A 16,592-nucleotide genomic window follows, 5' to 3' on the forward strand; every position below is an offset into this window, starting at 1 on the left:
AATACTACAAAGTATGGGCAATGGGTCACCATCAATGGCCAGAGAGGGGAGGCTCTGAGAGACACAGGAGCCAGTATGACTATGGTGAGAAGTCAACTGGTGTCTCCAGAGCAGGTTGTTCCTAATGTACTCCACCCCGCCGCGATGGCTGACGGCCGAATGGGCCACTATCCAATGGCTGAGGTTCCCTTTGAGTGGGAGGGGGTTGCAGGTTCACTTCGAGTTGCCGTAAGCCCTGCCGTGCCAGTCGATTGTCTGTTGGGGAATGACATGGAACACAACACTTGGAGAGAGGTGGAATACCGGACGCATTCTGCGATGCTGGGTACACCTGACTGGGCCTGTGCAAGCACACGGTCTGCGACTGCCCGGAGAGGGAGTTCGCCTGGGTTGGAGCCTGAAACAATGGCCCAACCCGCTGCTAAGAAGGGACAGACCCGGAGACAGAGAGAGCCTGCTCCGGCTTCCACACCCCATGTGACAGATCGGCCACCTGCGGTGGTGGACCAGGAGTCAGTGGAGGGGGAAGTAGACTCTCTGGAGGATTTACCCATCCCTGCTGAGTGGCATGTGGAGGGAGGTCCTACCAGAGAGGAATTCTGTAAGGGGCAGAGGGAGTGCCCCGCCCTTGAGGGACTGAGGCGACAGGCTGAAGCCCAAGCAGCAGGTGATGTTACGGGACACTACCATATTTACTGGGAGGATGGACTCCTCTACAGTGAACCCAAGGTACCCTTGCCTGGTTCATCAAGGGCCTTGGTAGTCCCGCAACAGTACCGAGCCTTTCTTTTGGAATTGGCTCATGCCATACCCCTGGCAGGACACTTAGGCCAGGACAAGACCTTTGCACGGCTTGTCCTCCACTTTTACTGGCCTCAGATGAAAGTGGCGTCCAACACTTACTGTCGGACATGTGTAACCTGCCAGGCCAGTGGGAAAACAGGGGTGAAGCTAAAGGCTCCCCTGGAACCACTTCCAGTCGTTAGCACACCCTTTGAGAGGGTGGGCATCGACATTGTAGGGCCCTTGGATCCACCAACAACAGCTGGTCACAGGTTTATCCTGGTACTGGTGGATCATGCCACACAGTACCCAGAGGCAATTCCTCTGAGGACAGTCACTGCACCTGTAGTGGCAAGAGCCCTAATGGGAATCTTTACCCGAGTGGGATTTCCCAAGGAAGTTGTGTCCGACAGGGGGACCAACTTCATGTCAGCTTACATGCGGGCAATGTGGAAGGAGTGTGGAGTGACCTACCGGTTCACCACTCCTTATCACCCCCAGTCGAATGGACTGGTTGAGAGGTTTAATAAGACCTTGAAGGGCATGATCAGAAGTCTGCCCGAAAGCCTGCGGAGGAGATGGGACGTCCTCTTACCCTGTTTGCTCTTTTCCTACAGGGAAGTGCCCCAGAAGGGAGTGGGCTTCAGCCCCTTTGAGCTTCTGTATGGGCACCCTGTACGCGGTCCTCTCAGCCTGGTGAAGGATGGTTGGGAGAAGTCTCCCAGGAAACCCCCCCAGGATGTGGTGAGCTATATGCTGGCCTTCAGGAGCCAAATGGCGAAGTTGTGGAAGCAAGCTTCTGACAACTTGGAGGCCAGCCAGGCAGTCATGAAGGAGTGGTATGACCACAATGCTCACCAGGTGGAATTGGAGCCTGGCCAGAAAGTGTGGGTGATGGAGCCTGGAGAGCTTAGCGCCCTCCAGGATCGCTGGACAGGTCCCTTTGAAGTGTTGGAGAAGAAGGGTAAGGCCACATACCTGGTGGACCTTAAGACCCCTCGACAGCCCCTACGGGTGCTGCATGCCAACCGTCTCAAGCCCCACCATGAGAGGCCCGAAGTCATGTTGATGATGGTGACTGACGGGGAAGAGGAAGCGGAAAGCGAACCTCTCCCAGATCTATTCTCGTCTCAAGAGAAGGATGGGTCAGTGGAGGGAGTGATTCTCTCTCCTACTCTAACTCCTGAGCAACGGGAGGATTGCCGCCAGATCCTGGAGCAGTACTCTTCGTTGTTCTCCCTTGTCCCGGGAAGGACTCACCTGTGTACCCATGACGTGGACACAGGGGACAGCCCACCATTGAAGTCGAAGACCTACCGGCTGTCCGACAAGGTGAAGGCTAGCATCCATGGAGAGGTTGCCAAGATGCTAGAGCTGGGAGTTATTGAACCTTCCAACAGCCCTTGGTCCAGTCCGGTGGTGCTCGTGCCAAAAGCCGCACCACCAGGCACCACACCTGAACTGAGGTTCTGTGTGGATTACCGAGGACTGAACTCAGTGACTAAGACTGATGCTCATCCGATCCCTAGGGCGGATGAATTAATTGACCGGTTAGGAGCTGCCCAATATCTGAGTACCTTTGACCTCACTTCAGGGTACTGGCAGATCTCCTTGACAGATGGAGCAAGGGAAAGGTCAGCCTTCTCCACGCCTGAGGGACACTTCCAGTTCTGTGTGATGCCCTTTGGGCTCAAGAACGCCCCTGCCACATTTCAGCGGCTGGTGAACCAGGTCCTCTCTGGAATGGAGAGTTTCTCTGCTGCTTACTTGGATGACATTGCTGTCTTCAGTAGCAGTTGGGAGGACCATCTGCAGCATTTGCAAGCAGTTCTCCGGGCCCTGAGACAAGCTGGATTGACAATCAAGGCCAGCAAATGCCAGATTGGGCAGGGGTCGGTTGTGTACCTTGGACACTTGGTGGGTAGGGGGACTGTGCAGCCCCTGCAGGCGAAGATTGAGGCAATCATGGCCTGGGAACCCCCCAAGACACAGACTGAGGTCCGAGCTTTCCTGGGCCTCACAGGCTACTACCGTCGCTTTGTGAAGGGGTATGGCACTATTGTAGCGCCCCTCACAGAGCTCACCTCCAAGAAACAACCTCGACGGGTAGTTTGGACGGGAGCTTGTCAGCAAGCTTTCGAGAAATTGAAGCAGGCGATGTGTGCGGCACCGGTCCTGAAGGCCCCAGACTTCTCCAAGGAGTTCATTGTCCAAACAGATGCATCAGAACATGGCATTGGGGCAGTGTTATCGCAACTAAATGAAGAGGGCCTGGATCAGCCTGTAGTCTTCTTATCCAGGAGACTGCTTCCCCGGGAACAGAAGTGGAGTGCCATTGAGAGGGAAGCTTTTGCGGTGGTGTGGGCTCTGAAGAAGCTGTGGCCATACCTCTTTGGCTCGCACTTCCTGGTTCAGACTGACCACTGACCCCTTCGTTGGCTGATGCAAATGAAGGGGGAAAATCCCAAGCTGTTGAGGTGGTCCATCTCCCTACAGGGAATGGACTTCCGGGTGGAACATCGGCCTGGAGTGGACCACGCCAATGCAGACGGTCTCTCCAGGTATTTCCGCCTTAGTGATGAGGACTCCCAAGGGGTTGGGTAGTTCTCCCCACTTTCAGCTGGGGGGGACGCATGTTAGACCTGTCTGGCTTCTTGGCATAGTCCCTCCTATTTATTATTTATTTTGTCCCCTTTTTGCCCCTCATACCCTTAATAATTTTTTGTCCACTGACCTTTTTATAGGTGTTGGCCATGGGGATAGGTGTTCTTTTTCCCCTCATGGTTTTTCACCTCAGGCCTAGAGGCCTGTTCTGTCAGGAAAATACAGTAGACCACAAAATGGAGGGCCCTAACTGTTTCCAACTGCCACATCCTAGACTGCCCCATAGGATAACCTTAGGCCTTCCAGAACATTCTGGACCCTACTGGACTCTGAGTGGGTAGTCTATAAAAGGGCAGGGGTCAGGAAGCCATTTTGTGTAGTCCATAGTGTGAGAGGAGAGAGGCTGTAGTGTGAGGAGGAGGACGCGCTAGAAGAGGCTAGTTGGTTAATTGAACTGACAACATCTTTCAGAAGACGTTCCCCCTTGTGCTCCTGACCGAACCCTTTCATTGGGCTAACATTGATCTGGGTCAGTCAAGCAACCAGGAACTTTGGACACCTTCCCGGTTTGGGCCGTGTCCTACGTCCACCTTCAAGACCCCTCATAGGTTTAATAACTAGTTCCCCGCCTTCCTGCTGAGTTCTAGCCTACCCGGATTGGAAGAGCAGTGCCCGGTGTGTTTTGGCATCTTGTGAGGCCGAGGCGTCTCTGTCCGGAAGGCGTGAGGGGGCGTGGAGGAGTGCAGTCCGCGGGAGAGTGGCGCTGCTAGCTGTTCAAGCCTCGCGGCGGAATTGGAGGTGAGACGCAGGACAGCTGCGAGACGCTGTTCCCCTGCGCAAGAGCAGAGGCGTGTACTTCCCGGCTGAAGGAGGCGGTGCCGGCCGTGCCACTGGTTCCCCCGCATCTGCGCAGCAGAGGCCTGCGTCTGGGAAAAGCGAGGGATTACCAAGCAGCGACGCGACTCCGGATACCACAGCGGACCCGGTTCTGGTGAGGACTGAGGCGAAGGAGCGTCCCGCATTCCCCGAGAAGCGGGAACCTTGGGCCACAGCCGGACCGACGACAGCTTGCCCGGTGACAGCCTAAGACGGCGAGAGGAAGAGCGAAGGGCCGCCGTCATCGATCCTCCCCACTCCAGCGCTAAGGTCAAGAGGCTGGCTGGGCGGGGATAGGCGGCCGCTATTGCTGCCGGTGTTGTCTACGGTGGAGCCGACTGTTAGCCCCTACTCCTGTGGACTGAGGCAGGACAGGAGACCCAAACAGTAAGGAGAGTGGGGGTGAGGAAGGAAAGGGCTGAGCCCTCTTTGATGTCGTGTTAAATCACGAGTCCTAGCGCCTAGCAAGGTGCCCTGATATCCTGTCGTCTTTAGTCCTGAGCTGTGACATAGTAGGTGAGGGGGAAAATAGTTTCATAACCCTAACCTCATTTTTACAGGTCTAAGAAAAGTAGCTATTAAGCTAGAAATCAGAGGGGAACCTAGACTATTGTCAGAAGAGCGCTGACAGTACTTGCCAACGGGGGAACTCCCTTCAGACACTTATAGCAAATGTTGTTGAGAACAGTAAACCTGTGAAATTCCTGCATTCCACTCTGGGTGTGCATTTAATTGGTGTATTAAGGTGCAAATAAGGGAGGGAAAGTTCTTAACCCTGTAGTAAAGTCATAGCCAGTGAAATTGGCAGGGTAAAGTAATGAAATGTAATGTTGTTTTGATCATTTATGCAAAGTAGTACTGCTGAGAGTAATTTTATTAAGATAAATTCACAATCCCAAAAGTAAGCATTTTTGAACTGATGAAAACTGAATGTTTTGAAGTGTAATTCTTCCACAGCTAGAAGAGTGTTATTAACTTCTCCTGATCAAAGTTGGAAATTCCAATTGTGAATACTTGTGGGACACCCCCGCGCCGCACGGCCACCAGCTGCTGCGTGTGCCCCTTGCCTGCCCTCTGCCTCGCTGCTGCCTCGTTGCCGGCTGCCGGCTGCCTCCGCTGCTGTAGTTTTGCATTGTTTTGTTTTGTCGGTAATTTGTGCTTGTTGTTGATTTCACCGTGTTGTAGTTTTGCACTGTTTTGTCGGTAATTTGTGCTTGTTGGCGACTTTACCGTAGTGCCTGTGCTTTGTGTTCCTTCCTTGTTGTCCGCCTACCTCGCCGCCCACCGCCCTCCCTTCCCGCCACCGCCGCTTTGCCCCGCCCCTTTTTCTTTTCTGTACCCTCCCCGCTCCCGCCTCCCAGCTGCTCCGCCCACCCGCGCACTTGGCCTTAAATGGCAACCGTGCGACGCAGGTGAGTGTGACCCACTTGTGGGACACCCCCGCGCCGCACGGCCACCAGCAGCTGCGTGTGCCCCTTGCCTGCCCTCTGCCTCGCTGCTGCCTCGTTGCCGGCTGCCGGCTGCCTCCGCTGCTGTAGTTTTGCATTGTTTTGTTTTGTCGGTAATTTGTGCTTGTTGTTGATTTCACCGTGTTGTAGTTTTGCACTGTTTTGTCGGTAATTTGTGCTTGTTGGCGACTTTACCGTAGTGCCTGTGCTTTGTGTTCCTTCCTTGTTGTCCGCCTACCTCGCCGCCCTCCGCCCTCCCTTCCCGCCACCGCCGCTTTGCCCCGCCCCTTTTTCTTTTCTGTACCCTCCCCGCTCCCGCCTCCCAGCTGCTCCGCCCACCCGCGCACTTCGCCTTAAATGGCGACCGTGCGAACGCGCAGCGGTCACGTGCAGCGGGCGCGCCGATTGTGCGCCGAAGGCGCGCCAAAGGTAAGCCCGTCTGCGCCCGTCCACGACCGGATCGCGACCAGCGCCAGGACCCCTGGCCCACGAAGACCCCGACCGACCCGCCTGACATACTCCGCCGCCACCCTCAACGCACTCAACACCGGCCGACTCCCAGAATGCCATCAAGCCACCCCACGACGCACCCACGGACCATTCAGCTGCCACACCTGCAAGTTCTCCTGCACCCGGACCAGCCTCGCACCAGCACCCGCCAAGTCGAACACCAGCAGCACCCACCTCAAGTGCATCCTGCTCAACACCCGCTCCGTCCACAGACACGCCATCGAACTCTGGAACCTTCTAGACGCCACAGCCCCTGACGTTGCCTTCCTCACGGAGACCTGGATGAACGCCTCTTCAGCTCCCGACATCGCCATCGCCATCCCAGAGGGCTACAAGATCGCCCGGAGGGACCGAAACGCCAACCAGATGGGAGGAGGCATCGCCATCATCCACAGGAACACCATCCGTCTCACGACCAGCACCGACAACACCCTGACCAGCGCCGAACACCTGCATTTCCAGATCCACACCAACCCGAACACCACCCTCAGAGGCACCCTGATCTACCGACCCCCTGGACCACGCACACAATTCAGCGAGGACATCGCCGACTTCGTCAGCCCGCACGCCCTCCCCTCCGCCAACTACATCCTCCTGGGAGACCTCAACTTCCACCTGGAGAACAACAACGACCGCAACACCAGCACCCTGCTCGACAACCTCGCCAACCTTGGACTCAAGCAACTGGTGTCCACCCCCACCCACCTCGCCGGACACACACTCGACGCAGTCTTCTCTTCCTGCACAGACATCGACTTCAGCCACGCCACAGAGCTTCAATGGACAGACCACAGCTGCGTCCACTTCACCTTCAAGAAAACGACGACCCACCAACACCAGCATCAGACCGCCCGCAGAAGCTGGAACAAGATCACAGCAGACCAGCTCGCCCCCTCCCTGAGCCAGCACCCTCCTGCCAGCTCAGCGAACCCCAGCCAGGCCGCCAACAACCTCACGAAGTGGATCAGCAACTGCGCGGACGAACTCGCCCCACTGAGGACCCCGCCTAGCAGACCCGGCAGCAAGAAGGCCCCATGGTTCACCGACGAACTCAAGAGCTCCAAGAAGAACTGCCGAGCCCTCGAGAAAGTCTGGAGAAGGGAACCTACACCGGACAACAGGACCTCCTTCAAACTTGCCACCCGGAAACACCACCAGCTGATCCGCGCCGCCAAGAAAACAGCATTCAAGGACCGGTTGGACAACAACGCACACAACTGCAAGGAACTCTTCAACATCGTGAAGGAGCTTTCCAACCCCAGCGCAGGAAACAACGACATCACCCCATCGCAAGACCTCTGCAACTCCCTCGCTTCTTCCTTCCACAACAAGATCGCGGACATACACAACAGCTTCAACAACCAACCAACGCACACCATGGCCGAACAACCACCCCCCACCACCACCCTCCACGCCTGGACCCCGATCAGCACCGAAGACACCATCCGCACGATGAACTCCATCCACTCCGGATCTCCGACCGACCCCTGCCCTCACCACGTCTTCAACAAGGCCGACGCTGTCATCGCACCCCACCTGCGAGACATCATCAACACATCCTTCAACACCGCCACCTTCCCTGAGAGCTGGAAGCACGCGGAACTCAGCGCTCTACTCAAGAAACCAACAGCGGACCCCACCGACCTCAAGAACTACCGCCCCATCTCGCTCCTCCCGTTTCCAGCCAAAGTCATCGAGAAGACCGTCAACAAGCAGATGGCCGCCTTCCTCGAGACGAACGGATCCCTCGACCCCTCACAGTCCGGCTTCCGAGCCAATCACAGCACCGAGACCGCCCTCATCGCCGCCACCGATGACATCTGAGCCCTGATGGACAAGGGAGAAACAGCGGCCCTCATCCTCCTAGATCTCTCCGCGGCATTCGACACGGTCTGCCACCGCACCCTAGTACGGCGCCTCAGCAACATCGGAATCCAGGACAAGGCGCTGGAATGGATCGTCTCCTTCCTCGACGGAAGAACACAGAGAGTCCGCCTACCACCGTACAAGTCAGAGGCCTCCGAAGTCATCTGCGGCGTCCCTCAAGGATCATCTCTGAGCCCCACCCTCTTCAACGTCTACATGAGCCCCCTCGCGGCCATCGTACGCAAACACAACCTCAGCATAATCTCCTACGCCGACGACACCCAGCTGATCCTCTCCCTGACCAACGACCCCGCCGCCGCCAGAGCCAACCTTCACGAAGGGATGAAAGAGGTAGCCGAATGGATGACAACCAGCCGCCTGAAATTGAACTCGGAAAAGACGGAGGTCCTCATCCTGGGCTCCTCACCCTCCGCCTGGGACGACTCCTGGTGGCCTCCCGCCCTGGGCACCGCACCCAAACCGACAGACCATGCACACAACCTGGGCTTCATCCTGGACTCCTCCCTCTCCATGACCAGGCAAGTCAACAACGTCTCCTCGGCGTGCTTCAACATCCTTCGCATGCTACGGAAGATCTTCTGGTGGATCCCCACCGAGACCAGGAAGACCGTCACCCAGGCCCTCGTCACCAGCCGACTGGACTACGGCAACGCCCTCTACGCCGGTACCACCGCCAAGCTCCAGAAGAGACTCCAGCGGATCCAGAACGCCTCAGCCAGACTCATCCTAGACATCCCTCGAACCAGCCACATCTCCGGACATCTGAGAGACCTTCACTGGCTCCCCGTCAACAAAAGAATCACCTTCCGCCTCCTCACCCACGCACACAAAGCCCTACACGACCAAGGACCGAGCTACCTCAACAGCCGAGTCAACTTCTACGCTCCCAAACGACACCTCCGATCAGCCAACCACGCCCTCGCTGCCGTCCCCCGCATCCGTAGAGCGACTACTGGAGGAAGGTCCTTCTCCTACCTGGCCGCCAAGACCTGGAACTCCCTCCCTCCCGACCTGCGCCTGACCCAGGACCACCTCTCCTTCAGGAAGAAGCTGAAGACCTGGCTGTTCGAGCAGTAGAGGCACTCCCCCCCCCCAGCGCCTTGAGACCCTACGGGTATGTAGCGCGCTCTATAAATGTCACTGATTGATTGATTGAAAACAAAGAGTATATTATTTTTATAAAGCAGTGCTTATTTTTCCACATTTTGGTGTAGCGTTATTTTTGTGTGCTATTGCGTGGTTTTACTGTTGGGTGGTCTGCAACCTTTACACTGTGCCTCTGAAATGTCCGCCTTGCCCTAGGCCGGGCTACCCCGGTTCCAACAGTCACACATTTGGAACTGAATCTTGATTCATTTATGGCAGCGTTTATATTATTGTACAGGCCTTATCGCAGGCTGCATCCCCTTTCAGCTCCGATGCCACTAACTCTGTGCCCTGACATTCATGAACACTCTCTGGTTGAACTTTGGTGGCGTCTGAGTCAATGTTTTGGGGGTTGTCTTCCTCATCATCTAGGTGATACTGACTTGGTGGTAAAAACGAGGCTGTAGCACTCCACTCCTCCATTTGCCTGTTTCTGCCGGCTTCTGCCCTCAGCATCATGCCCAGGAGGACACCTTCCACTGTTCCCTGCAATCATCCGCGAAATTCACCTTCGACATCAACGAGCACCCACTCAGCTCGCATGGCCCTACCTCAGTGCACCGCAAGTCACCGTCCCATGGCGGTGTGCCTGTGCGGGCCGCAGTGCCTCCAGGGCCGCTAACTCTGTGCTGCTCAAGTAATGGACTCTTGCTGTTTGAACTTTGAACTTCTGATTGTCTGATTACTGTTGTAGTTGTTGCCAGCACAAACCAGCCCCTGAGGCGTGGCTTACACTCACCCCACACCCATCCAGCACATGCATCACTGGACTAGTGACTCTGGCAATAAAAGGGGCCAGGTGCACATGCCCGTATCCAGTCCCACAAACTATCTAAGTGTGTCTGTGTGGTCAGTATATTTGCATGAGGGCCCAAGGCCCTGCCTTAATACATTGTGCTGTGTACAGCAGACGCAAACATGTCACCTCAGGCAGTGGGGTAGACCTGGGCCATAAGCGGAGTGGACTTGTGTACGACAGTCCAGCGAGGGGTGTGGTTAATCAACCCGGGGCTCTGGGCGTGGTTAAGTTTAGGCTTTGCCAAGGAAGTAACTAATGCGTGTGTGTCTGCTGTAGTGTCGGCGCCACCTGTCCCGCAATGGACAATGTTGCTATGTAGCATGCCCCCAGAGTGCAGACTCGGCCGGAGGGGTAAATGAGGGAGCGCAAGCCCACTCGGGGTCAGGGATCATACATGGCAACTGTTGTGTGTGTCGCTAGTACTGCAGCATAAGCCAAAGGTCTACCCTCAACCGCATGGCGAGATCAGCCAGCCATGAACTCTACATCTGTGTCCGCCCTATCCTTACCATAGGCCTACACACAAGTGGCCACCCACCTTCAGCGCACAACATCACAGTGTTGTTGTCAGGCTTGTGGACATGCGCAGACAGGCATGACAATAGTATGCTGCAGGAGTGCAAGAGATGTAACTGCGCTACGCACAATTGTAAATAGGCCCGGGGAGGATGGAGGAGCAGCAATGAGGCTACGTAATACTCATTGATGCCGCACATTTGCTACAATGAACTAGTGAGCCTGCCAACACATCATGCAGAACGAACTATTGACTCATGTCTCTCTGCACTGTCACAGCTGATCAAGGATATGCACTCTGCACTTGGATGATGACACCCCTCCGAGCCCCGAACACACAAGCCCAGGGGCAGTACAATGTGGCCCACAAATGCACTAGGGGCATCGTGGAATGCATATTTGGCGTGTTGAAATTACGTTTCAGGTGCCTGGATATTACAGGTGGAAGGCTCCTGTACAACCCAGACATTGTGTGCAAGATGATCGTTGCAAGTTGAGCGTTGCACAATATATGTGTACGCACCAATGCCCCATGGATACAAGTGCCTGAAGCACCGGACGATGATGATGGAGATGAGGCTGGTGGACCACACACCATTGCAGCCGCAGCAGTAATAGCCCGTAGGAACACCATCATTGACAATTTCTTCACATGAGCACGTCACATTGTGACAGTCCTTAGCAATCATGGGACAGAACAAAATGACCACAGACACTGCATGTGTAAATAAATGCATTCCAAGGCACATTCCCTGAGTGCATGTTACTCATCTTTACAAGCACATCACTCAGACAAGTGTAAGTGCGACACGTAGTGCTAACAATTTCATAATTTGTTGATAGATGGTGGGTGTATCACCTCTGTACGGAGAGGCTGTTTAGGGTGTCACGTATTCGGAATGCCTGTTCTGTGTGTCACAGATAGTACGGAATCCCACTCTTCTGCGTTTTACATGTGTCCCAAATCATTACATATAGGCTCTCATTTGTGACCTACAAGTGACAGTCTTTTGGGGTCAAATATGTACCACCCTGATGCAGGGATGCACCCTGTGATTCAAGTCCTACAACATGAGCAACATGTACTTAAGGGGGAGTCACTGCCCCTGCATTTGTCCATGCTTTCACACTTGATTGATCATGGACATGACATGTCTGTGTGCAGGAGGTGTTGATTGTCCCTCTGCAATGTGAAGGGGAGATGTGGTTTCACAGTGTATTCCATGTATGTTTCCGTATTAGCGTAGCTTACATGCAGACTGCATGTCAATGTACAGTGTGGCTGTTTGTGAGGAGATGTCTATTTGATGCAGGACAATGGACATTTGTTCTACATCACGGATGTGGGGTTGCACTCGTACATTGTCATCTCACCATTTTTTTCACTGCTTTTCTGGTGCATTTTCAAGCAGACGAGTGGGAATTGCAGGCCTGTCGCTGGTTGTTGCGGATTTTTCTATTGCGGTTTGGGACATTGCCCCTTTTTTCACGTTTGTGTTTCGCATTTTTGCGGCGTCGCGTTGACTTTAATGCAGTCATTTGACGCATTATCATGAGACTATCGCATCGTATGGCCGTGTTGAGAATACAACGTTAACACTGCGTTATTTTCCGGCAATGGACTGCGATATGAAGAGTTGCGTTAAGCGGATTTTGTGATAATTATCACTCGTTCTTGAGAATATCCCCCTCTGTTTGTTTGTGAATTCCGTAAAATAAATGTAAGTAGCACAAGTTTGGCCAATACTTGGGATGCTTCCCAAGACACTTTATGTGGGCAAATTAATGCTCATCTCTACAAGAAAAGAGAATTACAATTAACTTGGATGCAGACTTGCATTGAATCAGCAGTGTCACAGCTGTTAGGAACAGAATCGGACTGTGTTACGTTAAATTCTGAAAAGTCATGCCAAACATTACAAGGTTTCTTACACAATGGAATCTATAGTAAATAATAGGAACACAAATCGACGTATTCACAAAAGGAATGCGCATATCAGTAGAATGCTAGTCCGGGCTGCAAAGGTTTCCTCAAATCAGAACTTCATCAGGTTGATTCAAGATCCTATTGCTCAACAATTAATTAATGACCAACAAGACATAGGCAATGTTTTTTAAACCACTATAAGTCAGATGGTAGCGCTTCTAAGAATCAAATGTTTGAATATCTGAACAAATTACCTAATCCTACAGTATCAATTGAGCAGAAGCGTTTACTTACTCAATCTATTTCAGAATCTGGATTTTTCTTTATGCTATACGATCATAATAATGGGAACGTGTGTGGTAATGATGATCTGAGAGTAAAATTGTATAAAAAGTTTGCTTCTCGATTGAAAAAGGTGTTCCGTCCTTTGTAAATGATATACTGATGAGAGGCCCTGTTCCTGATTCATTTTGTGAGGCAACCGTTGTAAGATACCTGAAATTTTTTTTTTAAAAAAATGGAAATTGGTTTGTGTATACCTATAGGTCTTCTAAATACGGACTATACACTATTTGCCCACATTTTGGCTGATCGTCCTATTCAAAATGTGATATATGCAATTCAAAATTGATTTTTTTACCCAGCACACAGAAACAAACCGATTGAAGTAATTGACAACTTTTTTTCCAAGTGTCATAAAACCGCTATGATTATGGTCGGCGCTGAAAAGTCCTTTGATTTAGCAGGCTGAGAGGCCTTATTTTCTGTTTTAGATAAATGTGGCTAGTCTAAAACCTTTTTAGCCACCTTAACGAAACTATATCACAAACGCAAGGCAACCGTCAGTCATAATTAACTCGTCATAGGTTAGCAAAATGTATGCAACTAGAGGAACCCGACAAGGTGGCCCTTTTTCTCCTGGTTTATTTGCCTTATTTATTGAACCATTAGTGAATAAAATTTCAATGGAAAATAAGATTTCAGCCCCTCTCCCCAATATAAACTGAAACTTTTTGCAGAGGATATGATTATATATCTGAGAGCAGATTATATATCTGAGTAATATATATTTGATCAACTACATCAGTTATTTTCTGAAGTCAACTTAATAAATGTTTCTACAAATGAGAATCCTCTGAATTTATGGACATATCAAGACCCACATCGCCTGATTATATATCTTTGAATCTATGTCAAAGCTAATTATAATGATTTAAATGAATTAAATCATTGTAAAATGCTAACCAATTGACACTTTTTATTAATGGGGTAGAAGGCTCTATTCAGACCATGCAGGCTGATACGCCTAGACGCCAATCCTACTGTATGCTGAAAATGCTGTCCTACTATATATGACACCTGTCGGCCTACACAAATTGATGGATACTTCTGGGCATTTTATGGACTTGAGAAAAATGAAAACGAACAAGGCAAAAACTTTTACTATAATGAGCGTGAAAGTGCAGAAATGTAGGACGCTTCATATCGAGGGAGCCCCAATTGTTAATGTTAATCCTTTCTGTTATTTAGGGGTTTTATTCTCGAGTAGTGGATAATGGGATCAGCACGTTGTAAGTACACATTTGAAACTGAGTTGAATTTGAGAGGGAGTGTTCAGATTTTCACATAAGATCGGCAGTTGCCTAATCAAGCCAATTGTTGAAATGTATAAGGTGAGGGGTGTATCAGCTGCCACTTATGGAGGAGGCCTATGAGAATATGCAGACAAGACAGGCTTAGAGCTACTGGCAGCTCGACCTCGACTTGTTGGAGACTCCTGCCTATGAATTGAGACTAAACACTTACTTTACTTCATGTGTGAGGATATTGTACATTAATCAATTAAGCAAACTGTATTTCTGCTGCTATTATATTATAATGTTTCTGTGATTCTAGATTATAAAAATATATATATTTTTCTACCCATGTTTTGTTTTAAAGAAAAATTAAAAGCATATCAAGCGAGGAAGTACTGTGCATCAAAATGAACTGACTTGTTCATTGGCCTCCAGACAATCTAGTGAAATATTTTAATGTATATTGCACATTTTGTTTTTAAAAGTACAATTAATTTTCAAATGCATGCTTGGAATTGCTCTTCTCAATTCTCATACTGTATTTCTATTCTCCTCAGTGTCTTTAATAATTAGAAAACACAGATATGAAATCCTAGCTTTGGCTATCTTTGAATTAGGTTTCCCTTCATGCGTTACCCTTAGAACCTCGCAGTCCAGCCACGGTGCCATTAAAAGGGCTATCCTCATTGTAGTCCTCAGACATATAACATCCTGACTTTAATGTTCTTGAATGCAATAGCATAAATTCTCGACTCTTTAAATATTCAATCCCGCCTCTGGTACCCTTATGATATGACTTTCCAGATCTATTGCTCTAGAAATGGGTAAGTAATAGTTGTCTTCTGGCTGGTCATCCTACCTGCACAGCTTTATTCTTGAGGGCCACCAGTTGGTCAGTTGAAAAGCCTTGAACTCTACTGAGGACTTCAAGTCCATTGATAAAACTCTCGTTGGTGAGGCAGGTGAGCTGTTCTGGAGTCCATCCCACGTTGAATTCCTTGAGAATGTTGATCGTATCAGCATCTGGGGCAGTGTTTGCACAGTCTGTGAAAGAAATAGCAAGTTCAAAGAAACTTCAAAGAAAGAAATAGCCATAGTATCACATTCTAAATACTTCTGTCAACATGCTGTAACTCATTTCCATTTCACCGTTTATGGTTAGTGCTCTACAGGTCTGTCTCCAAGGACCAAATCATTTGTACAGAGCTTCTGTAGGCTAGAATGACAATCTTACAAATCTATCTGGAGCCCCTGTCGCTAAAGAAATAGAGTTGGAGGTGTTACACAAGGCCTTCTTTAAATACATGATTCCAGCAAAAGTATTGGGCGCTTGTGAAGAGAAGAACCTAGTTTGCAGATTTCATTATATCCTAGTGTGCTTGTGTAAAGTAGTTTTGAACTTTGCAATTGTGAAATCACATAGTTAGTGAACTTTGCACAATTTCACATTCAGGCAACTTTTCGTAAACAGAACAACAAAGATTTACTCGGAGTACTTTCACCCTAAATCCCTTTTAGTTCCTGAATGTGTATTCTAGGAGTGTAGTTTATTATCTTTTTCTCAAAACAAAAAAAATCCAACTTTTTGCAAGATGGTCTTTAATAACATTTCCAATTTGGCAGGCGTTAAAAAATATGTACTAGGGAGGGGCGGAACAAAATTAGCCACTAGTGTTCACTATTTGATGACAACCTAGTAGTCACCATCACAAGGTTTGAGCGCCCTCTCATCCCACCATCACAATAAAAAGTTATTTAAGAAATTCATGTTTACCTTGAAGTTCAGAATATTCCGAAAATTGTCCTGTTGAAAATTATTTGCAGTGCTAGGCTATCCTTGAAAGCCCTTTATGTCACAGCGGTCTTGAGCGTTTCTTTTCTGGTCTGTATTTCTGCATTGGTATTGCATTATTGACAGTGCACAGTTTGTTTGCAAGCAGACATATGTCTTAATAGGGGTTGGGTGGTAACTGTAAATTGTTCAGTTGCTGGAGGGTGTACTTTTTGCCTTCTGGCCTCATTTTTGTGGACTTCATTTTGCTGGCTTTAGGACTCTGTGCACTTTACCACTGCTAACCAGTGCTAAAGTGCAGGCACTCTGTACTTGAAACATGGTAACATTGGCTTATCTACAATGGCATATTTAATGAACTTATAAGTCCCTAGTAAAGTGCACTACCTGTACACAGGGCCTGCAAATTAAATGCTACCAGTGGGCCTACAGCACTGATTGTGCCACCAATTTCAATAGCCCTTCAAACATGGCTCAGGCCTGCCATTGCGGAGCCTGTGTGTGCAGTTTGAAACTTCTATGACGACCTGGCAAGTTAACCCTCGTGCCATACTCAAACTTTTTTTAAGACATATAAGTCATCCCTAAAGTAGGCCCTTGATAGCCCCAAGGCAGGGTGCAGTGTATTCAAAAAGTAGGACATGTACTTTTACGTTTAAAATGCCCTGGTATTGAGAACTATTACATTTGTGTTTCACTTTTGCAAGGCCTATCTCTCCCATTGGTT

At 50.3% G+C, this 16,592-nt stretch overlaps 1 protein-coding gene across 1 annotated transcript in view; it reads right to left on the bottom strand.

The window, feature by feature from the left end:
* The window catches only part of LOC147732395 (otoancorin-like), a 759,538-nt gene that overhangs the window by 158,708 nt on the left and 584,238 nt on the right, over positions 1-16,592 (bottom strand). Inside the window, exon 19 of the mRNA XM_086956929.1 lies at positions 14,933-15,117. Coding sequence (XP_086813055.1) covers positions 14,933-15,117 — 185 coding nt within the window. The remainder of the gene's footprint in view (positions 1-14,932; positions 15,118-16,592) is intronic.

This window comes from Lissotriton vulgaris, chromosome 2_1 (assembly GCF_964263255.1).
Source record: "Lissotriton vulgaris chromosome 2_1, aLisVul1.2, whole genome shotgun sequence".
NCBI classification, from domain to species: Eukaryota; Metazoa; Chordata; class Amphibia; order Caudata; family Salamandridae; genus Lissotriton; species Lissotriton vulgaris.